The following is a 25472-nucleotide window of genomic DNA, read 5'->3' as shown; positions in this document are numbered from 1 at the left end:
ATATTTAATGCCTATAGCCCTAGCAGTGTTATGCACATGTTTTGTTCTAATTTGAGTGCCCTATAGTATGCCTAATGAACTATTTCCATAAGCTTGTGTTCACATTAAGTGTTGAGGATGTCTACAAAATGAAAAACATTGATTATAGTTGAATTGGCTGAAATTACTTGCTTTTCAAAATTGTGTCTAAACAAGGTCAAATTCAGTTCAATCGATTTGTGTGAGAGAGGGAATAATCAGTTCAATGGCTGCAAACACTACCCACTACACAGTAAGTAGGTAAAGATGAACTGAGCACACAAAAGTAAAACACTTAGCACAGTTCCCAACACATAACAAACAGTTAATAAGGTTAGATTATGTATCTTTTTTGTTATTGATGTTAATCATTCAAACAAAATTCTTATGTGTCCTTCACTTAATTTTGGTTCTCATACACATAGCCTCCTTTTGAGTTTCAAATCATTTGGAACTATTTCATATTCAAGATATTGACGTTGAAATTGGGCTTGAAACACACGTATTCTTTAACCCTTCCCAATTCCATAGGAAATAACTATTTATCCTTCATGGGTGATTATAATTCCTTAGTTGATCCGTATTCTCCTGTTAATAGCTCCCTTCAGGAATTTTTCCTTCCCTTCTCCCTGCCCCTCTTCAAGCTTTTGCCATGTCAGTGAAAACTAGTTTGCACCCTTGTTTCTCTGTCCTTACTTTCTGCAATTCTGAATTCTCTTTTGTAAATCTTAGTACCTGTGTGAATTTACCCTTCACTCGCTTCTGCTACTGAGACCCAGAGAACAACTGGTAAAGTGATAAGATGAGGCCAATTGGTTATACAAGTTCTTGTCATTGATTCTCTGCTTAGCTCACAAACTGTTAACTATTTTAGCTATGTTTATTTATTCACCGGTCTTATTTTTAACTGGTTGTTTTCCAAAAGTGTCAGACTCTTCATAAAGACTTGGGGATAAGGGCAAATGCTTGAAATTTAAACTCTCTCAATCATGAAATCTAAACCCTTCAAATCATAACCTTGAGTTCTGTATCTTCCCATGGCTTCCTCCTTCGCCTGTCTCACAGGAAACATCTCTTTCCCTCTTGCTGCGTAGCATTTACATTCACACCCTCAGCAGGCTCTCTCCTGAACACTCTTTCAGACACTTGCTCATTGACCATAACATGTTTTAAGCCTTTGATTTCTAGATCGTACCCTTGAGCTTACAAACTTGCTCAATTACATTTTATTCTACACCTAAGTATATTTTCACTCCATCTTACTACTCTTTTCAAACTAGGGACACATATTTTCTACTTCCTTCACTGGTAACCTTAATCAACAGATACTTTTTACATACTCCCTGAACTGCTATTGACCTTCTAACTGGAAGCTAGATCCTACTTCCACCTTTGTAACAACTCCTTTCTGAAAGGTCCCCCTGGATTATGAACTTCAATAGCCTTAACTTCTCCATCTGAAAACATAAGCTGTCAGCCTTCCTGCTTCACTTTTCACCTCTAGCTCTCATTGCATTGTCCTATAAAGTTTTTCCCTGCTACTACTTTGTTCATTTTATGATTCTGATTGATACCACTTCCTCTTCCTTTCCCTTGCTAGCAGCTACCAGAACTTGGTCAAGATTTGAGATTTACATCTGTCACCTGAGGACAGTATATCACTATACTATTATTTTGCATACACATGCATAAGTAATTATTTCTTCTCTTGCCCAAACTATAACTCTCCCGAGGGTCTCTCAGGGACACTTTTCTCTCCTATGCTCTTTATCTAGGCAAGGTCATTCATCCTATGGCTGTAACTGGCTCTTCTAGGAGGCTGACTTCTAATCCGTGTTTTCTTACTTTTTCCCTATGTATGTGTATCAGTTTTGCCCTAATAATTACTTATTAGATTTTTCTTTCAAAATATTCTCTGACTCTAATCAGTATGTGTAACATAGAAATGAGGATTTTCTGCCCCTCCACTTCTCTTTCAATATCTTGTATTTCCTTCCAGCAATTTAATATGAAATGACAAATCATTTTTCAGCTACTTTCATTGTTGTGTCTTATTCAATCATTTCCCACTTTTTTTTTTTTTTTTTTGGCTGAGGCCGGGTTTGAACCCACCATCCCCGGCATATGGGGCCAGCACCCTACTCTTTCGAGCCACAGGAGCCACTCCTTTCTTTTTTTTTTTTTTTTCTGAAGTATTTTTGACTCTCATCTATGTTATAATAGTCACTAGTCAATGTTATCCCTCTATTTCTAACCATTTGCTAATGGAATCCTCTTAGAATTTAAGAATCTGGATGGCTTTCAATTCTTTTGCTTCTAACATTTATTAGAAATAAATTAAATTATATTCAAAATAATTTTGCTTCTAAAATTTATTCTGCAAATTATAGCCAGATGAATTTGTTTAAGTCAATGTTCCTCTAAAATGTTAACCAGATGTTTAAAAATCTGTGTTAAGGAATAAAGTCCAGCTTCTTATCCTGCCACCAATGGTCTATGCCACCCAGTGACACCCTTTCATCGCCTTTTAACTGTTTCTGCACATGTGAAGTGTTTTTAGCTGTTACTAGTAAATGCTTTACATTTTTGTGCCTTGGGATATTTGTTCGCATCCATTACTCATCTTGATATTCTCTTTTAAACTCTCCTTATTTGTTAACACTTCCTTTTTCCTAGGCCAATACAAATGTTATATATCCCCTGTGGCTTGCCTTCAACATAACCACTGCCACCTGCCACCCAAGGTGAATATAATCTTCCCTTTTATACCCCTCAATCTCTGCCTTTCTCCAAGACTTTTTTAGTTCTTACTATATGTAGTATAATATTACATTTATTTCTGTAAACATTTTACCACGTCTATAAGAATAGCAAATATAGTGGGTTAATAGTATTAAGCTATTAATAGATATATGTTGAAGAAATAACATGAACGAATGAGCAATATATGTCTGTGGCCACAAAACAATCTATTTGAAAGTTAAAATTACCTGAAATTTTATTTCTGAAATTCCAAAAAAAGTTCTTTGCTCACAAGCACCTCAAAAATCTATTGAAAATTTTAAAAGATATAAATACTAAAGGCCTCCAAAAAATAATCACATATTGTGGGAAAATACTAACGGTTTTTATCAGAAGTGAGTATATCAATAGAAATTGTGATACATTTTGATTATTCAGTCATGCGAAAACACAATGCCTATATTTTCACCAAGAAGACAATGTATCTTGTAGTTCACACTGGGATAATCACCACATGTGTGAAAAGAAGACAGAGTGTAAGGAAACTCTAAGTGTCAACCAAATTTATTATTTAAAAATTTGGATTTTGTAGCTAGATGGAGTGGGTTCAAAACCCAACCCCATAGTGTGTGACCCTCAGCAAGTCACTTAAAATCTGTGCTCAAGTTTCATCATCAGTGAAATGTGAAATACAGCACCAGCACGATGCTAGTACTACATACATTTGAGGTGTTATTTTTATTATAAAAGAGAAATAAATCTATGTTTACCAATATTATAATTAGCTTTACTTTGATTGTTTTAATTGCTCAATTAATTTTTAAATAAAATTGTAATATTTTAGAGCTCTAAAAGTCATATAGATTTGGTCAACAGATTTAATTACAACATGTTTAAGTGACTTGTCAAGGATGGCCTGGATGGTAAATGATCTATCTACCTACCCGTCTATCGCTCTGTCTAGTTATCTACCAATCAGTTACTTCTCAATTAATCAGTATAATTTATACACCAAAGAATTTGAGGTAATTAATTAGAAATATGTTTTTCCTGATTTCAGAGTTCAAGTTTATGCATCATGTTTTCTTCTGAGTTTCAGTACTGTCCTTTAGATACAATTTCTTTCAAAGTTATTGAAACATCCTTACTTTTCAGTATTTTTTTTCTTTGCTGTATCAGGAGTGTATTTCCTCTTACTTGGCAAATAACCACGGTTCTCGATGAAAAGCACCAAAGAAAGTCTGACAGACAATGGCTTAGCTCTGGGCTGTTTTTTATAATGGCCAAATACAGAATTTGGAGACTGTTAGTATTTAGATGTGTATTGATAACATTTACCATATTAGTCATAAAAATGATAACAATGGGTATTTTTTACTTATACAAATGTGTGGCATAAATAGCTGAAATATTCACATAATTTTTATTTTTTGACATCATAAAATCCAGGCTCACTCCTGTACTCCTAACACTCTGGGGTGCTGTGGCGGGTGGATGGCTTAAGCTCATGAGTTTGAGACCAGCCCGAGCAAGAGCGAGACCCCATTTCTACTAAAAATGAAAAACACTCAGGCAAGAAGATCACTTGAGACCAAGAATTCAAGGTTGCTGTGAGCTAGTGATGCCACAGTCTCCACCCTGGATGACAGAGTGAGACTATGTCCCAAAAAAATAAATGAATAAATAAATAAAATCTAACATCTTCATTCAGCTAACCGTATTTCAGGTTTAGAAACTAAAAGAAAATTAAATGCTGTATTTTTCTCCTTCCTTCTTTATTCTGTCCACTAACCAACATAGAAAGCAGAGGAGAAAAAATGGAAGCAAAGGCACAAATACGCTTCTGTCAGAGTGACAAATAATCCAATGTCCAATGTGATTGAAGATTTTTACAGATAAAAGATGGCAGTTTGGTGGAACACTGCACACCATTACAATGATCTGAACATATGTTTGGGTAGGAAGATACAGGTTTCTATAGAGAAGGTACTTTACTTTATGCTGGGTTGGGCCCCGAGCAAGGAAGCTTACTCAAATCCTGTGAAGTCTATGGAATATAAACAATCCAATATATTTTAAAGGTTAAGGAAAAACTGTAAAGATCTGCTTAGTACTGGCAAATGATTTGTTTTGCTGCCAATGAACTCATTTACCAAGAAGTATGGGCATTGAATACCTTGACCTGTGCTTGAGGATCTATGTTTCCAATAAAGGAGTATTTATTTTTCTCTTTTTTCCTAAATTCTTTTTATAATCCACATAACCTGATTAAACTTTTAGCTTCCACAAAGATACACAGAAGTGGAGTGCAAATTTTAATCTTATATTTTCATTTCATGATTCTAAGCAGTTAAAATAAACAATGGGAGAAGGTAGAATCATGTTTTAAAATGTTTTGCTTAATGTGATAAAAATTATTTAGAGTTTAAATGTGATATTTAATTCAACACTCTGAACACTTTATATTTTACCCTGTTTTCTTCTCAGCTCAACAGATCGCTAAGAAAGACTTATAAATTATCCCCTAAATCATTGGGATGTAATATAACATAAATGTGCTATATATTTTTTTAAGATACATTCGAAGATTCCCTCTGGGATGAGAATTTTTTACTTCTCTCCTAATCAGCACATATTAATTTTTAACATGGGTAAACATGAATGTTGACCCATTGAGCATTCCAAAGTTCAACTCCTCCTTTCAAAGCCTCTGTTATGCTCACACTGATGATTTAATAGCTTTTATAAAAATATTTTAAAGGCTTTGGTGATATCTATTTCCACTTCTTTTCTCCAATGCTAACAAATATTACAGCTGGATTGCGAAAAGTCTAATAAAGAAAATCTGACAGACAAAAATTAATAAGTAAATTATTAGTTGCCTTTAAATATAAGAAACTTTGTCTAAGAAATTATAAACTGAAGCTAATGATGGATTTTTGGGAGGAGAAGTCAAACAAGTAGGAAGTATTAATTATACTAAAAACAATTTCATTATCATTCAGTTGCATATCTCCAAAGAGACCACACGCTATAGGTAAAAATTGTGGATAAAAAAGAAATAACTGATAAAAAATAAAGTGTAAACAAGTAAAGCTTTAATGCACCTTGGCTACAAAAAAACAGAAGAAGAGCTAGGTCAGCAAGACATTAGCAGCCATTATAATCTTTATGTGTAAAAAAATGCAATGATATAGAAAAACACCAAAGATAAATTAATTTTTAAATTGTGAATAAGCTGGAAGAAGATGTTCTAGAGGGAACGGAAAAAGGGAAGGAGAATGGGGGATGCGGGGGTCACAGTGTATGGGGCACCTTTGGAGGGCGGTACACAATTATAAAAGGGACATTACCTAACAAATGCCATCAGTGTAACCTAATTCTTTGTGCCCTCAATGAATCCCAAACAATTTAAAAACATAAAAATAATAAAATTAAATAAAAGATTTTCTCGACAGAAAATCTGAAAAAAGGTAGCTTATTGGTGTTCTGTTTCTTTATGGTTTCAGGTGCTTGTTATATGTATTTATTTTTGCAATATATACATGGTACATTATCACAAATAAATTTAAAATCTAATTCTTCTCAAGTATAGTTCTTATTTTAGTATTTCTCAGCACTTCACAAGTTAAGCAAAGCAAGGAAAATAATTTTCCATTTTATAGTTGAAAAGAGTTGGTAAATTCCCAGTTGGAGGAAATTGAAACAAAGCCAGATCCTCCAAAGTCAGCTTCAATGCTGCTTCTATAATCATACTAGAATGATACAGGAAATACATTAGCATTGGAACATTTGTGAGTTTTTCATGATAAAGTGCAACCATTTTAATCTTATATTAATAATGTTATTAATTTGATCTTCTTTTGAAATTCCTCAATTCTGATTAAGTGAAAAACAAATGTATGAGATCAGAGAAATGTTAATTAAAAAGGAATATAAACTTAAGTTAAATAGGTGAGAAAGAAAAACTAATAATTACATCTATGATTGATTCATTGTTGGAATAAGGATAAAAAAATCTGAAACACTTCTGTTTCACTTTGGAAATTCACATAACATAGTACTTTCAGTAAGAATGAAGGAAGTCACGTACAGAATATTAATAATAACTAAACATAAATGAGTCCGTAAGTAAGAAGACGTGAAGGGTAAAAATGTTAAATATACTTGAAAATAACTTTCAGGTTTCTAATAAAGAAATCTCTCTTGATCAGTGAGAAATTAACAAATAATCCTCATGATTCTTTACTGAAGTTTATGTACGGGGCATAGTAAAGAGAGCAAAGCAATCAATAAGATTTAAGACGGTCTGTTTTCTGGGAGTCCACATCACTCCAGGAGACACCGTTATTCCTGCACGTCCACACTCAGGCTACTTGTGCTGGCCTCCTGCCTTCAGTCACATACACATGGCCAGTGACAGAGAGTAAGCAACTTTAGAGCAGAGATGGCCTTATTCATCTTTATTTGTGCAGAACCTAGCCTAATGGTGTGTATGAATGTGTGTCTGCATACGGAGTCAAACTCATTTCAATCACCTCAAATGTGTATATGTCATAAAAAATGCATAATACATACCCCCATTAGTTAAGTGAATTGAAAGATCATCTGTATTATTGGGTAACATTGCTACTATTGGCTTATTCCATTAGTTAACATTTACACGTATTCGTGGAGGGCTAGTGCGTTTGATGAGTTTCAAACTAAGCCATTTCCCATGTAGTAGCCTAGAGTTTAAAAGTAGCCTAATTTAAAAGATTATAGTGGCAAATTGGAGGCTGGTTGGTTTCAAGAAATATATTTTTCCTACCTTTTTTTTTTTAAATTAAATCATGGCTGTGTACATTAATGCGATCATGGGGCACCATACACTGGTTTTATAGACCGTTTAACACATTTTCATCACACTGGTTAACATAGCCTTCCTGGCATTTTCTTAGTTGTTGTGTTAAGACATTTACATTCTACATTTACCAAGTTTCACATGTACCCTTGTAAGATGCATTACACCTGCAGTATTTTTCTCACCTTTGCTTGAAACATAGGTGCTGAGAAATATTTGTACGAATACAAGAATGATGACAAATGACAACTGACCTCTGAGACATGACCATAAGGAGTTGTGGGGACTGGATTAAACTTTCATGTCACCTCTATGGGGGGATTTTTCTAAGATGTTCTGACTTCCTAATAGCTAGAACCTAGATTTTTATTTAAAATATCTCATTTTTTTAAAATGGGGTAATTTTTGAAAACGTAAAACACTATGTAAAAAGGAAACATTTGTAGAGAGTATATTTGGCACATGGAGTACTAATTCATGACCTCTGGTTTAACAATTTGGCTACTCCATTGTTACACATGCAGTTGATTATTCCTGTCACATAATTTGGCAACTAGAACGTCAAGGAAAACTTTGCTGATTGAAGAAAACTATATATTCAGGATTATATAAACTATTATTACAGATTTAGAACTTTAATAACACCAGGTATTTCATGAACTCTGTTATGAAAATGAAAATACCAAAGCCCAGAGGTTGACAATAGAATAATAAGAGTAACGATTATAAACTTTACTTTAAATGTGGTGTAATTGAGTTTAGGTCATAAGTTCAAGTTGGTTCTCAGTGCTTACAGGTGCATGATTGTACCTCAAAATGATGCCAACCCGGTTATTATGACTACCAAATTCTGTCAAAACTGACATTTTAAATGAAGCATTGCATTAAGAAAACTAAAGTTTCAACCTCATTTTAATCACTTTAGTTATTGAGAATTCCGTTAATCAAGTAGGAAAAAAATTTATCCTCAGCACCTAGAATGATTTATCTGTTTGTACAAATGTGAGAAAAATGATCACATCTTCAAGTAATAGATTACAAGTAAGAAGAAAGTCCCCATTACAGCTATGCTGATGAAAATTACCTGCAGGCTGCTACAACCTAGCTCATGAATTAATTAACCTTTTGCCATAAAAATCTAGAAACTTCAGCAAAGACTGAGATTTCTGTTTCTCTTGCTCAGCTTTTTAGAAAATAAAATGATGTGCAGTCACTGAGGCAAAGAAAATTTACTGAGATTTGTCAGTTCTCATGTTACTATAATAAGATCATAAATTGTGGTTAAAATATAGCAAGTTAGATGATTCAGCTTTTGTTTTAGGTAATGAAAGACGAGTTAAATGATTGATTTTTATACAGATTTTTATTTTATGAATGAGATTGTGCTTTTTTACTATGAATGTTGGCTACCTCCTAATTATCTACCTTTCGCTCTGTGAGAAAAAAAAAGTCTGTCTTTTACCAGTGTGTATTTTCAATGAGTGCAAAAACACACTTCTATAAACATCATTATCTATATTTGATAATTATAGTGATCAAGCATTCTGTTAGTTTTCATTGGCATTTAAAGTTTGAGAATCAGCTAGCTCCAAATAAAACCAAAATTTGAGAAAATACGATTCCTAATAATTGATGGTAACACAAGCCTCTGTATTACCTCAGGTTGTTAAGGCAAAACATCAATAACACTTGGTATATTTGAAAATTATACAGATTTAAGGACCACTAAATCACACTTCAAATATTGACATGACAATTTATGTCAATTCATGCAAATGTTAGCAGCCACATGTTACATTTCTCTTTGATGTAGTAGCTCTCCTTAAGAGGTTAATAGATCTTGATATTTAACTGTTTAATAACAAGTAATATTTGCAGCTATTCTCTTCTATTGACCAATTTTTATAATTAATATTAATTAATTAATTATATAATTAAGTAGTTGACAATAGATAAGACATCCCTCAGTAGGTTACCAGGCATTCTTGTCTAGATAATGTATTACATATTTATTGAGTCCTCACTTAATGTCATTGACAGGTTCTTAGAAATTGCAACTTTAAGTAAAATGACATAAAAACAACCACTTTTTTCTCATTAATATTACAAGATGACATTGAACTAAACAACATTATTAGAGCACCTGCTGTCCATCCTTTCTCTTAGAATCATTGTTTCTAAGAACTCATGGACCATATTAAGTGAGGACTTAACTCTGTATTGTTTTTGAAAGTCAGGGTAACCCTCTATTGTTCCACAAATTCATTCTTAAAGAGCTGAACTAGTGAACACTTTCCAAAGTATTTTCCAGGAGATCAACTTTTAGCTGCAGGTAAGAGTCCACAGTAAGGTATTAAAGCAGGAAGGTGACATTCTTCTGTTAATAAAGTGCATGATACTTATCTAGGCAACTAAATAGGTACAGCATATTTCCTTTCTGTACTAAGAGTGAGCCCAGATTTTCCTAATAAATGTTTCAAATTAAGTACTATTTAATCCTTCATAATTACTAATATATTAAAATTTTCTAAATGGATGTATTGACTCTATAAGGAAAATATATCTTTAAGGGTGGTAAATGTAATATTTTTGGATTTCAACTTTGAGAACACTTCTATTGTAAAGCATATACATTGAAGTCAGATGTACATTAACCTGAAGTGTCAAGGCTAAGATATTTTTGTCACATTAGAAAATTCATAATAAAAACATCTTGAACTTAAGAATTCATAATTCTGTACATTATTATGGCATGTTCTCCAGTACTTATGTTTACTTATACTAACTCATACTAGATTTCATATTGTGATTGATTCTTATATGAGCATAGAAAAGGTCAGAATGTCTATGCGTATCTGAATAATAAGTGCATGACTTTAAAATGGCAAAAATAAGAACACAAACATATAATGCCTCTTATTTATTATGAGAATATGCAAAGAGTTCTTTGGAAGAAATGATCTACATACCTGACAGGTAATGTTCTGTCTCCTTTTCTCCTGTCCATTTCTCTTTGGGGAACAGGATACCAGCGGAAATTCAGTTTCCAGTTAAAACCCCCGTAAGTCATGTCTGACCCAGCCATATATTCAAAGGTGTCATCACTGATCACATCAATGATAGGACAAACAACTGTTTTCCTGCAGGAAATAAAAACCAATGTAAACGATAATTTAAATGTTACATTATCTTCTTCCAACCGACTGTAGCTGGTATGATGGAATTTAATTACTTTGTGACTTCAATATGCCTTTAGTTTTCATTTTATCCCTTCTCTCTGGAATTATTTCCTTTGATTATTTCTTCCCTACAGTCTACTTTTTGCTATCATGTGAAATCTAATCAGATATACTAATTGACCTTATAGCTGATTTACAAATGCATTCTAAGTATACTAACTCAGCAGGATGAACTTGGTCTATTTTTCATAAAACCTCCACCCACAGCATGATTAGTAGAGCTGCTGTGAGATTATGTATCATTTTAGCTATAAACCACTGAAAAGCAATAGCAGTCAGGGAGTGGAGAATGGATGATAGCAAATTAGATCTGGTAGTTTGTATTTTAAATAGGGTAGGTTAGTTTAAAGAGATAGTTCTAAGAAAACGTTCATGGAGAAAACACCTACTAGGAAAAAAACAAATAAAAATCAATAATATCAATAACAACAGAAATCATGATCTATCACTATAAGCAAATGCTTTCTATGAAGGATAACAGGGTCATGACAATTTCTCAGTGAATTGTCTTGGAATTAAGGTTTATGGTCACAATCTAGATGATATTTCAAAACAGAGAAAGATAAGTAACTGCAGTTTCTGGTGTTGTTTTGTTCAAATTTTCTGAAAGTAAGAGAAAGAGCCAGATTTGTGGTGCTCTTCATGATAGCTTTCTAGGGTAGGAAAATTTAGCTTGGAGAAATCATTAAATACTCTCTTAATCCTTATACCTTCTCCTGGCCTTCCCCTTACTCCCAGCTTGTGCATTATATTATGAAGCCAACCTTTTGTCATATCCATAAGTAACGGTTCAGGTCTACCAAATATAGAAAAATGCTTCTTGCTAATTCTGAAGACCAGAGCTTGTTTTACATATACAAGGTAAATATACAAGTAGGCTTTGATTCACCCATAGATATGGAAGGCAAAAAATCTTGTCCATTATTTATTCTTGATTTGTAACACCAGGATTTCCGATATTCATTTTCAATTGAATCTTGTATTTCACACAATTGGTCAAAGTCTGAAGTTCTCTGAAATCAATAAGATTCATCTAGGCTTGAAAAAGCTTCTTGGTGACTCTGGACCCAAGAAAATCAATATTTTTCTCTCTTTCTTTGAAGATTTAATGATTTAATTTGTGGGGAGAAGAAATTAGGTTGAATAAACTTGAACAGACTTTGTTACCTAGTTATGGTAACTTTAGAATTTATAATGAGGAAAATAGATTAGTACTTATTCCATGCAAATAGAGTGCACTTATGTTGTTAGATCACAACATAAATAGCCTATGCATGAAAATATTGAAATATTATATTAAAAACTCAGTAAGTTGAATATGGAACTTGTGTAAAAAAAAAGCAGCATCAGGTACAAAAAGTTGCCAATAGACATATTTAAGATGTGCTAAGTTCATTTTACTTTGCCAGTCTTCCTCTCCTGTGGGTACTGTACAACTCAGAGCAGAAAAACGTTATTAGCTATGTGCTACACTCAGTTGACTAAAAGGTTCCTGCTGATTTCTTCAACTGCTGTGGTTCATTTTACTGACAGCCTTCATCCATCTTCCTGGCAAGTACCAAATCCTGCTGCTTAAGCGATGTGGCCAGTCAAGCTCAGACTAAGCAGCTCCTGTCTTGAATGTCTAATTAAAAACTTCAATTCTAGAAAGACTTTTGTATAGAGATGATATGACTATGCCAGCAAGGTGCCGTGTAACGCCTTGTTATTACATGAGTTAGCATTCAATGTCAGTTACCTTCCTTAGGCGCTTAGGATTATACTCATTTATCATCAATGAGTATAAATATTTGCCTAAAAAGTACTTGTACTTCATTCACAGCACCATCATCAGAAATAATCACCGGCCTGGGCAAGAGTTCTTAATTTCCGTAGCATATTATTCAAATATTCAGATTTCACAATTTTTATGTATAAAGTGTTAAATCATTGAACTTATATGTGTGTTCTCCTGTGTTTCTTGTTGTTTAAAATCCTGACTGTATTTCAGTGGTGTGTGTGTATTGCTCATTTTTGCATCTTCTGGTGGAGGAGTGGGAAGAACTGAACTATTCCCAGCACTTCCAATACTAACTGGGGAAAACTATGCAACCTCTTTGTCCTTCCTACCATAAGGTACAGATAAGGACATCTGCATTACCTGTCTCACAGGGTGGTTGTGAGGAAACAAACAGGTGCTTCTGAAATGTGTGTATACTGTACTATTTTAGAATGGATTGATTACCTTCATGCAAAAAAATAAATATTCACAACATTTAAAAAAATTATTTGATCATTTTTCATCAAATAGCTATGCACAGCATGAATAAGCCAGTCTTGTTTATTAAATAAATGTGTGGGGAGGTATTTTTCAAACAGCTATAAAAGAAACAGTCTGAAAACAGCAACATGGAAGAGAAATTCTGATGGATGTATGGAACTGTCCTAACAGATTTGATCATAAGCCATGCAGACATAACTCAGGAGTTCCTACCTGTCTTCCTTTATCCTCGCCAGCAAGGGCTCCAGCCATCCTAATGTGCATTCGCAGTGTGCATCCAGAAAAGTTATGACCTGCCCTTTTGAAGCAGCTGCTCCTCGAAGGCGGGCACGGATTAACCCAGAGCGTTCTTCCATCCTAATAATTTTTACTGGCACTTCTAAATTTTTCACGTAATTCTCTAATGTCAACTTGAGAAAATCTGTAACATGCAATTAGAATTTATAAGAACAAACGGAAAATGATTCATGTTCAGAGACATAGCGGAGATACTGCTGACATGTAAATTCAGTACACAGCAATGGTGGCCACTCTCATCAAGTTGTTGGGTTTTTTGATTTGTTTTGTTTTGTTTTTCTGAGACAGAGTCTCAAACTGTTGCCCTCGGTAGAATGCCGTGACATCACAGCTCACAGCAATGTCAAACTCTTGGGCTTAAGTGATTCTCTTGCCTCAGCCTCCCAAGTAGCGGGGACTACAGGCATCCACCACAATACCTGGCTATTTTTAAGTTGTAGTTGTCATTGTTGTTGGCAGACCTGGGCTGGATTCGAACACGCCAGCTCTGGTGTACGTGGCTGGTGCCCCAGCCACTTGAGCTACAGGCACTGAGTTGCGCTTATCAATTTTGTTTGTGTTAGATTAAATAAAAGAGATTTTGCCAGCTAATTAATGTTGCAGATCTGAAAAGTCACATAAATGCTCAAGAATATAATCAATTTGGGGGTGGGGGGGAAGAGACATCTTTGAAAGTCACTTTGGGTAATTTTTTTTTAGGTTAGTAAGTGCCAAATAGAATCATAAGAAAAACTAAAATAATTAGTTACTTATTCTGGAGTTGGCATTGATGAGGTATATTGATGAAAATTTGACAGGAAGTTGCAGGATCAGTGAAATTATAATGCAAATACAGATCATTGTGTAGTTATCTTTTTGACTATAACAAAGCTTTCTAATGAAATAATACAAGAAAAATAAATTATACCTCTTTCACTGGCATCATCTACCAAGATGACCTCAGAGAGCAGATAGTGTGGGGAACGATTTATCACGCTGTACACTGTTCTCAGGAGAGTGCTCCAGGCTTCATTATGAAACACAATAACTACACTTGTGTTTGGAAGTTCATCAGGGTAGACTTTTGTCTTGCATCTGGAAAAGAATAAAGAAGAGGGATATTAATACATTCATGTTTCATCCTGATAATTATAAGAAATATTAATAATAACACAACTTAAGAAGTGCAAGCTCCTTACTAAGGAAATGTTTTGTGAATACCTAAAATCATTTTTCTTTTTATAAGTGCTGTGAGTAATCACTTGGCATTTTGAAAATTAAGTATGAATAATTACTAATATTTTCCTTTAACTCCTAGAGGGAACAAATCAGCATGATTTTCAAAAGTCTAAGAAAAAAAAATATCAAAGAAAGCTAAAATAACATTCTGAAACAGATTGTCAATAAAAGGCCCAGTACAACAGGGACAGAGAAATTCATTTAGTGGATATAATTTCATTCTTTGTTCAGAAAAAAAAAAGAATTATTGTATAACTCAAAAAGTCATAAGAATATAAAGAGACCTGGGTCCACAGGGTTTTGAAGCATGTACAATGGAGATTATTTTTCTGTTCTGAGGTCTAATCATGTATGATTTTTATTCCATTTGAGAATACTATAAGCCATTTCTACTTTCAAGAAAACATTTAGGTTCCTTTACATTCAGAATCTGTTAAATACATCCTGCCCCCTAAAATTTCCTTCGTTCCTAGGAGATCAGGAAGGGAAATGGGTTCTCCGCACTTCTCAAACATTACTGTGCATAGGTGTTACCTGGGTGTTCATTAAAGGGCAGATGCCACTTCATTAGATCTGGGGTGGATCCTGAAATTCCACACTTCTAAAAATCCCCCTGATTCAGATGCCATGGGTCTCTGGAACACACTGACTACTAAGTGATTACATCACAACCGTCATTACTTTTAGAAGTTAAATGTTTTGAGAAAGCTTTTAATTTTGCTTATAAATCCAAAACAGTTCAGATTTTTCTTTTCAAGCAATCAATCCAAAAAGCTATGCTTGGACAAATAATAATGTTCAGTGCTCTAGGTGGTCATTTCACATTTAACATGCAGATATTTGTTGCTCCTGTCAACTTGTCAACATTCAGACATTCCTGTCATGTAATTTTAAATCATTGTGATTATACATTATAAAAAAAGTGTCATGGGCTATCTGGAGCTGTAATAGAGGTTTACTTGTTTTTTCATTTAAAATATTCTGGTAAGCTAGAGAATGAACAGTATTTTGTAAAATAAAATATACCAGATGATCCTTCCTGCCAGTTACAAATGACCTCATACCGATACAATACAGCATTGTTAAGACTACTTTCCTTCATGTGTAGAAATGTGCAATAAAATGTGGGAGACAAAGACACATAATAAAAAAAAAAGCTAACATTGCACTTGTTGAGATCTTCAGCGTCTGTAACAATGATCTAAAATATCACCTACTCAGTAAAGTCTCCTGTAATATCGTCACATAAAAATGTATAAATACTTTAATTATAACATTTTTAGCATATATTACTTGAAAAAATTCATTGAAGATCCACAATACAAAAGATATTGTGTATATAAGAAAATCAAAATGCAGGGGTGGGAAAGGTAGTTGGATTCATAGTCATCTTTCTCATGGGGGGGCATATTCCAATGATTTTTATGTGCTTCATCACTAACTTTCTAAATGAACTTAGAAAGCCAACTTGGTAAATGAGAAAGGTTCTCTCCATGATTTCTCTCAAACTTTCATTCTTCTGCCTTATCAACGAAACTCACCACTTTTCGTATGTGAAGCAAAGAGTATGATAAAGATAATTATCATCATAAAAAAAAAACAAAGTTGGAAAAACTGGCCGAAAGCTATCCCACAGCCACCAGCCATGGGCCACTGGTTTAACCCAAGGATTATAGTGAATAAAGGCTGCTCAGCATCATTTTGAAAATAAGAGATTTCATTTAATCAAAATCTTTTGTATATTGCACTAAATGTAACAATTAGATGAATTATTTAAAATATCAAAATAAAAAAACAAAGATCATATGATTCTCTCAATTGATGCTGAAAAAGCCTTTGATAATATCCAGCCTCCTTTCACGATCAGAACACTTAAGAAAACAGACATAGGGCTGTGCTTGTGGCTCAATGAGTAGGGCGCCAGCCCCATATACCAAGGGTGGTGGGTTCAAACCTGGCTCCAGCCAAACTGCAACAACAAAAAATAGCCAGGCTTTGTGGTGGGTGCCTGTAATCCCAGCTACTTGGGAGGCTAAGGCAAGAGAACCACTTATGCCCAAGAGCTGGAGGTTGCTGTGAGCTGTGACACTACAGTACTCTACCAAGGGCAAAAAAGTGAGACTTTGTCTCTGAAAAAAGAAAAAGAAAAGAAAATAGGCATAGAAGGGACATTTCTTAAACTGCAAACCCACAGCCAATATTATATTGAATGGTATAAAATTGAAAACATTTCCACTCAGATCAGGAACGAGTCAAGGATGCCCACTGTCTCCACTGCTATTCAACATAGTAATGGAAGTCATAGCCATCACAATCATGCAAGAGAAGGTGATCGAGGGTATCCAAATAGGGTCAGAGGAGATCAAACTTTCACTCTTTGCTGATATGATCCTATACCTGAAAAATCCGAGGGACTCAACTTCAAAATTCTTAGAAGTGATCAAGGAATACAGCCACATCTCAGGACACAATATCAACACTTACAAGTCAGTAGCTTTTATATATGCCAACAATAGTCAAGCTGAAAGTATAGTCAAGAACTCTATTCCTTTTACAATAATTCAAAGAAGATGAAATATCTGGTAATTTACCTAACAAAGGATGTGAAAGATCTCTATAAAGAGACTATGAAAATCTGAGAAAAGAAATAGCTGAAGATGTTAACAAATGGAAAAACATACCATGCTTATGGCTGGGAAGAATCAGCATTGTTAAAATGTCCATAATACCCAAAGAGATCTACTGATTTAATGCAATCCCTATTAAAGCACCATTCTCATACTTTAAAAAACTTGAAAAAATAGTATTTCATTTTATATGGAATAAAAAAAAAATCTCGAATAACAAATGCATTACTCAGAAATAAGAACGAATCAGGAGGTATCACATTACCAGACTTGAAGCTATACTGTAAATCTATAGTGATCAAAACAGCATGGTACTGGCACAAAAACAGTGATAGATGTATGGAACTGAATAGAGAACCAAGAGATGAACCCAGTTACTTATTGTCATTTGATCTTCGACAAGCCTATCAAAAATATTCAGTGGGGGAAAGACTCCCTATTTAACAAATGGTGCTGAGTGAACTGGCTGGCGACCTGTAGAGGACTGAAACTGGACCCCCACCTTTCACCATTAACAAAAATTGATTCTCACTGGATAAAAGATTTAAACTTAAGACATGGAACTATAAAAATACTAGAAGAGAGTGCAGGGAAAACACTTGAAGAAATTGGCCTGGGAGAATATTTTATGAGGAGGACCCCCCCGGGCATTGAAGCAACACCAAAAATACATTACTGGGATCTGATCAAACTAAAAAGATTTTTCACAGACAAGAACACAGTAAGTAAAGCAAACCTTCAGAATGGGAGAAGATATTTGCAGGTTATCCTTCCCACAATGGTCTGATAACTAGAATCTACAGAGAACTCAAACTAATCAATAAGAAAAGAACAAATAATGTTGCATGACTGGAGACGTGAGAGAACAGCAGCTTTGCTGCGGGTGCAAGCTCACTCCTGCAATTTTTAAGGGTAAACAAGAAACAGACTACACTGCTTGGGATGGCGTGTAGCAAAGGATCTTTATTCTTGACCACCTTATATACACTGGTGGTCACATACACACTTAATCTATGATCTCTAACTCTAAGATTAACTTGTGAGGAGACACCAAGTCTACAAATCAGCACAATTTTCTCTGCTTTTTCATGTGTTAACTCTTGAGCAAGGTATCTAAATATCACAAAGAACTCCTGGGGAAGAATGGGAAATAAAATACCTCAAGCACACACACACAAAAATAAAATAAAATAAAATAAAATAAAATAAAATAAAATAAAATAAAATAAAATAAAATAAAATAAAATAAAATAAAATATCAAAATAAAAGTAGTTATCTAGATCAAGCATTTTAAAACTATTTCTATCACACTTTACTTTATAATTAAAGAAATCCACTTACAAATGTTAATTTTACATTCATTATATGTGTCCAAATTACAATGAATTAATTTACCATTAATGCAGTTGATATGTTTACTTAGATAACATTTTCACTATGTCATTATTTAATGTAGCATTAAAATAAAACATAACAAATGTTTGTATCAATTCTTCCTCTTCTTTCTTTATAAACAGTCATTCATTAAAGGATACAACAGTTCAGTTATGTGAGATGAATAAGTTCTGGAGACCGAATAATGTATAGCATGGTGACTGTATTTGATAATACTATATTGACTGTTATACTTGTAATAAGAGACTGGGCCTTAAGTCTTCTTGCTACAAAAAAATATATAAAGATGTGAGGTGATGGTTCTGTTAAAATAAATTTGAATGTGGTAGTCATTTAACAGTACTTATGTGTATATTAAAACATAAGTCACATATCTTAAATACATATTATTTTTATTTGTTAAGTATACCTAAATAAAGCTGGGGGAAAGTGATTTAGCAATGAAGACTTTGTATACCGATAAAACAGTTTATAGGGTAATTCTTAAACTATGCAAATTAATCATTTTATATGTCAGTTTATCCAGTTATCTGAAATACACAGATTTGTATAAATAAGAATTATGCTCTTCGTGATTCCTGATGAGTTTGTGACATACTGAATTGGTGTTTGTATTTCATCAAAGATTTTGTTTCACCTATGATAAAATAGGCTATGGTTTATTTACCATGAGGAAAGAAAAAAAAAAACTCATCAAATAAACTACAGCACAACACTGCATGCTGAATTTATAATACTTGCAAAGATGGGCAAGTTTACTTTCATTTAATTCTGTAATAGTGTGTCTGTGGCTCTCAGTCTTGGCTGCATGTTGGAATTATCCATAAGCTTTAAAAAATACCAATATGCGTGTTTCAGTCACAAACATTCTGATAAAAGCATCCAGGTGTGGTCATAGGTAATGAGATTGAAATCATTCTTTCTTAGGGATTTTAATATGTAGTCAAAGTTGAGAAATGTTACCTCAAACTATTTAACATAAAGACAGTTTTTTTAAATGCAAAGCTTTTTGGCTAACATCAATGTTTTAAAATAAGATACAAGAGGTTAACATCTCTTGTGTTTCTGTGTTTCTGTTGGAATAAAGTGAGAAAACACTATTTCCTATGAATGTGAGGGGCCAGAAAGCCTTCCGCACTTCATTCACAAACTCTTCTGTCATCTGGATGCACACTTCATGTCCTTCCAAACTTCTATTGGCTGTTGATTTACAAATATATTAAAAATAAATCCAGTTGCTAAGTTTTAAAGAGAAGATGAGGCTGAAATCATGTTTCTAATGTCTGTAACATGGAAATACTGTGAGATAGTATACCTATTTATCATCTTCCCCCCCTTGGCTAAGCACACAAATGGGAACATAAACTGTCAGAATTTGATTTTATCCTCTTAAAACCATACTGATGTTTTCAGATAAGCTACTGAAAACAGCAGGCCACATCAAAGAAAGAAAAATTGACTACAAAATGAGAATGTGAAATCACAAAGGATCCATAATTACACAGTGGTTTAGTTAGACCCAATCCAGTTAGGACTCCAAACAAAGGCTGTCAACACTATAGTTTGCGTGACTTGTTGGATTGCTGCTCAGTGAGTCAGTGGTTATCTTTACTGCTTCAATCAAAGAAGATTAATAACAGTAATTAAAATAAAGACTTGCCATGCAAGTCCTCTATATGTTTTTAAGAGCTATGAGAATTGCAGAATTATGTGTCATTTCCATGTTTCTTAACCATTAACATCCATCTTCACAGAGAGAAATGTCATCATTCTCCAATACATCCATGCAAAGAAAACTTGCACAATCAGAAAGTAGTTCTTTCATAATAACTGAACAGCCTGGGGCTTCTATATACTGTAAAATGAAGCAGTATATTTTACATGGGTTTCTCAATAGTGATTTACATTTACAATGTGTTAACCTTTCAAACCTAAGTTTCTATGTCATAATTATGTGTATAATTCAATAAAACCTCCATATTTTTTGTTTATCTGCCCCCAAACACCTGTATTTTAACATTTAAGCAGATGCTGTGCTCATCCTTGGCCTATTTGCTACCAGATCCATTTGCTGGTCCTTCTGTTTTCCTCTATGTCAGTGGTTCTCAATCTTCCTAATGCCACAACCCTTTAATACAGTTCCTGTGGGTCGCGACCCACAGGTTGAGAACCGCTGTTCTATGGGTTGATGGTGGTGGTGAGATGGGTCACTGGGCATGATATGTTTATATGACTCCTTTGCTTCTTGGCTACTCCATAGGGATCCAGGGTAGCAGATACCTGTGTTAAAAGAATCATGAGCAGGAAGGCACGGATTTTTCTCTACCCTTCCCTAATCCCTAGAAGACTATTAGAGGACTATTCAGTCCCCTTCCCTGGCCTTGTACCTTGCATGTGTCTCAATATTTTTACTTATGATACTCTTACACAATAATTCATATAATCTAATTGACTACAAGGATCCTTAAAAAGAAGGAATGTGGGAAGGTTCATCTTATTTATAGCTGCTTCTCCAAAATCTAGCATTCTGTATGTCACAAAAATACATTTAATGAGATCTTGAATAAATATGGTCTTAACAATGAGGGAGGTTATTTCATGAATTATTAACATATCAACTCCACAATCACTTATTCTCACTATTATATATGAACCATGAGTGTATAAATACCAATTCTTTTATTATTGTCATTTCTCTAATTGATTCTGTTTTTCCAGAACTAGAAAAAATAAATAAACAAAGGATAGGAAAGGGAAAGAGTATAAGAAACAGAATCTGCAAGTCATTCTATTATAATGGTTCCTGTCAATTCTAAGTAACATAATTATAAAACTATCTGGACACATTGGAGCAATGTCTGTGTCTAGAATACCTATAATTGTCTCGTCATACTACCATTTAGGACTGTAAGTAAATTCTCTAAGCTTCAATTTTGTCATCACCTAAATTGGAATAAGACTACTGCCATATCTATAGTGCAAGTATTTTGTGGACAACAAACACAATTATAAAGGAAAGATATAAATGCATTATGTTATTATATTACTCTTACAATATGAAGGACTGCATAGAATATTATGGATAAGCTGTCTAAAATTATTTAGGCCTGTCTTGCAGCTGGTAGGATTCTGACAGGGTTCTAATGACTTGTATTTTAACCTTAGTTTCCTGGCCTTGTGTCTATCTTATTCTTCATTTCCAGTGTAGTTTAAATGACAGATTTGAGTACCCAGATCATCTAGGCTTGAGGAAAGCTTTGTTTGCTTGTCCAGGGTAACAGTGTGGGATAAGGGTTCAGAGTCTTTCCCTTTTGGCTCTTTTAAGTCATGTATTACCCCTAATCTCAAATTCTTCTTGGCTGTCACTGGCTGCCTGCTGCTAGATCTTCTGGCTTAGCTACCTTAGTACTTGTTAAATATTTTCAGCTGGAAGAACCTGGAGTCTCATATTTTGCCTGCCTGCTGAGAACTCTGCTTCTTGCCTGCTCATGAACATTCATGAGCTATCTGCCAACTTGCACCTCTCCCTGCTAACTAAGGCTGGGACTATGCCCTGTGACTTGCTCCACCATGTAGGTCTGTCTGATCCTCAATCTTGCAAGCTGCATCCAGCATCAGGCTGTGTCCTCTTCCTTTTAAAGAAATGCCAGAATAAGAGAAGCCGTAATAGATGGCTAATAGTTACCAACCACGTAGCAGACATTGCACTACGTGTTTTATATGGATCCTCTCATCTGATCCTGAGAACTGAGACCTCCTGCAATCACACAGGTTAATCCTCATAGGGCTATGATAGGCTAAGAACTCATAACTAACTTCATGTCATGCTTCAAACACTTCTAAAGAATATATTATTCAAACAATAAACTGTTCAAACAACCCTTTTCTCAGGAGGAGAGACTGCTCCTGGACAAACCGTTGTCTTCATAGGTCAATTATATATATATATATAATTTCAATTATAATATGAATATATAATATATAACTAAATATATAAATAATTTCAATTACAAATTGAATATATATGTGTGTGTGTGTATATATATGACCTGTGAAGACAATGGTTTGCCCAGGAGCAATCTCTTCTCCTGAGAAAAGGGTTGTATATATATATATGCATATGTATATATTTGTGTGCAATTTAAAGTAGTGTGACATTTCAACCTTTATGGCCACCCTGTATTATAGCTCTATGGGACATTCTGTTTGCTTGTGCATTAATCTCAAGGCTCTCTTATCATGCCTAACAATCCTGGACCATTATACTACACACTTGGTAACCTTCCTGCCTCAGCTTCCTGAGAAGCTAGGATTACAGTCATATACCACCATACCCAGCAAAGTTGTGGGGTTTTTTAAGTTTTTTGGAGATAGGGGTCTCCTATATTGCCCAGCCTGGTGATGAAGTCCTGACCTCAAGTGATTCTTCCACTTCTGTTTTCCAAAGAACTAGCATTACTTAATAAATGTGAGCCACCACGCCTAGCCCAAGAAAGGATTTTGGTGCTAATGGAGGAACTTTAAAATAACAGAAGTTATTTCTCATTTTCAATAAATTCAGTGCCTCATAAGAGTAGTAATGAAAGATTAATGTAAAATAAAAACAAAGTAAAATCCACCATATGTATTTAAACTCATAAACACAGATTTTTTTCTTTAAGAAAGTAAACATTTTATTTTACTATTTAGGAGATGAGATCTTGAGTGTAGCTGTGTTGCCAAGGCTGTTCCCTCAAATCCTGGACTCAAACGAATCTCTTGCTGCAGCGTCCAGAGTAACTGAGACTACAGCTGTGTGCCACCACACCTGGAAGGATATTGTCACAGCCAGCCCTGGCATCCCACTGAAGGAAGAACCTGCCTTTGATAGAGCACTGGGGGAAGCAGTTATAGATTCCCAGAAAACAGAGGGGATCATCTGCTTTGAATTAGATAAGGTGACATTTGCGTTCTTCCAACACGGTGGGGAAAGCTAAAGAAAGGACCAGAAAGACAGTAGGGAGAGGAAGTGAGCAAGTAATAAGGCCAGTGGATGTTCCTCAGTGGTGTGAAGGCTGGAAAATATTTAAAGATGAGTTATGTCTCAAGGTCAGATTATGCATCCTTACCACCCACTCCTATTGTCCATTAACTTTGGCCTATTCGTAAATGCACTGCATTAGTGATTTCATGACTATGTCTCTAATTTGGGAAAGAAGCCAAATTTAGTGTCTGGATTGCACTGAGAGGAACAGAGAAAGCAACCTCAAAAGTAAGCACAAAATAGTTACATTTACCAGGAAATTGAATCAATCTAACAAAGGGCTCTGAAATTCTTCAGATAATTTGGAGTTTAAGCTAACCTTAGCTTGACTTTAACACACAGACGGTATACTCGGCTGACATCAAGATTATTTTAAAACATAAAATTTATCATAGATCTAATTTCTAGCAAACAAATGACAATCATATGTTCCCATTGGAGGTACCTCCATCAGGTCAATAGTTCACAGTCTCTTTTCCAAGACAAAAAATGAGGAAGATATCTAGAGTAGTGTGTAGGTAAGTTTTATATCATTTCTATTGTGAAAAACTCTCCTGAATAATTATTATTCAGTTCTATAGCTAAAAGTAAAAGAATATCATTCAAATACTTGTAAGTGCTGTAGCCTTTGTTGCTTTCGAGCATTAATTTATGAGGTGGTCTCCTTGTGTAACCTCTGAATTTAACATTTTCATGTTATTGAAAACACTTAACAGCTACTTGACTAGAATAAAGGTGTTTATTGCATGTGATAATTAAAATCATCATGACTTTGCATCAAAATTAATCACTACTGCCATTCAAAAGATTAAATTCTTACATTATTAGTAAAAATAACACCGAATTTTAAATCAATAAGGCTGGTCTCTGAATCAACATTGGTAGAAATGTGAGATCTTCTAAGGTGGTTTATAAGGTTCTTCTGCCCTCTATGGCCTTGTCCAACTCAACTGATAATCTCGGACCTTTCGTTTTTTACCTTTCTAAACAATGAAACCACCATCCAGCCAGGTACAAAGACAAAATATCTAATGTCGACATTACGATGTTGCTGTTGATATTTTGAATCACCAATCTTTAAATTATTGCGTGGAATCAATATAGTACATTAGTGTAATATTCTTAATGCCCCAAATATATTCTCTTTGTTGGAGACCAAAATGCGATTTCAAACATCCACCCCTTAATTCAAACATTTTTGATGGCTTTTCAAGGCCTAGTGATGAAATAGAAAAGTTTCACTGATCTGGCTGTCTCACTTCTTGCTACCTTTTCTCACTATTCCTTTTAACTCTACAGCAACATTGACCATCTCAAAGTCCCTTCAGGACACAAAACTCTCTCATTCATTTCTCTCTTTACAGCTTTAGAATTCTCTCTATTTGGATTTGTTTTTTACCTGAAGAACTTATACATATTGCCCAAGTTAGGGGTGAAGTCATACTTCCCCTATGAAACCCTAAATTTCCCCTAAGATATTCAACGGTCCCTTCTCCTTGTCATCTCCCAGTGTATTTTACATATGTACCTTTCCTTCTCATATAAATGGGATATTGGGTTATTCAATCCACTGATGCAATGGAGTCATTCTGAAGCTTGTCAAAAATTCTTTATCATATTATAGCTACTGTTTTCAAAACAAAATCTGAAAGTTTCCTTGGAAGGATCCCTTTCCTCCTAATGTTTCTTTAATGGGACTTTTCAGCTATACAATTCTTATATACTAAACATATGTTGGTTGTAGGCTGTGTAATCTTAAGGGAAGCTGCAATTATTAATAACAAATATATGAATAGTCAAGTGAAGCCC

At 34.3% G+C, this 25472-nt stretch overlaps 1 protein-coding gene across 1 annotated transcript in view; it reads right to left on the bottom strand.

Moving 5' to 3' along the window:
* The window catches only part of GALNT13 (polypeptide N-acetylgalactosaminyltransferase 13), a 558341-nt gene that overhangs the window by 202641 nt on the left and 330228 nt on the right, over nt 1-25472 (bottom strand). The window contains exons 5-7 of the mRNA XM_053598099.1: nt 14307-14473; nt 13316-13523; nt 10573-10743 (exon numbers count right to left, since the gene is read on the bottom strand). Coding sequence (XP_053454074.1) covers nt 10573-10743; nt 13316-13523; nt 14307-14473 — 546 coding nt within the window. The remainder of the gene's footprint in view (nt 1-10572; nt 10744-13315; nt 13524-14306; nt 14474-25472) is intronic.

This window comes from Nycticebus coucang, chromosome 7 (genome assembly GCF_027406575.1).
Source record: "Nycticebus coucang isolate mNycCou1 chromosome 7, mNycCou1.pri, whole genome shotgun sequence".
NCBI classification, from domain to species: Eukaryota; Metazoa; Chordata; class Mammalia; order Primates; family Lorisidae; genus Nycticebus; species Nycticebus coucang.
Note: the sequence above shows the minus strand (reverse complement) of the source record. Positions and strands in the feature narration are given on the sequence as shown.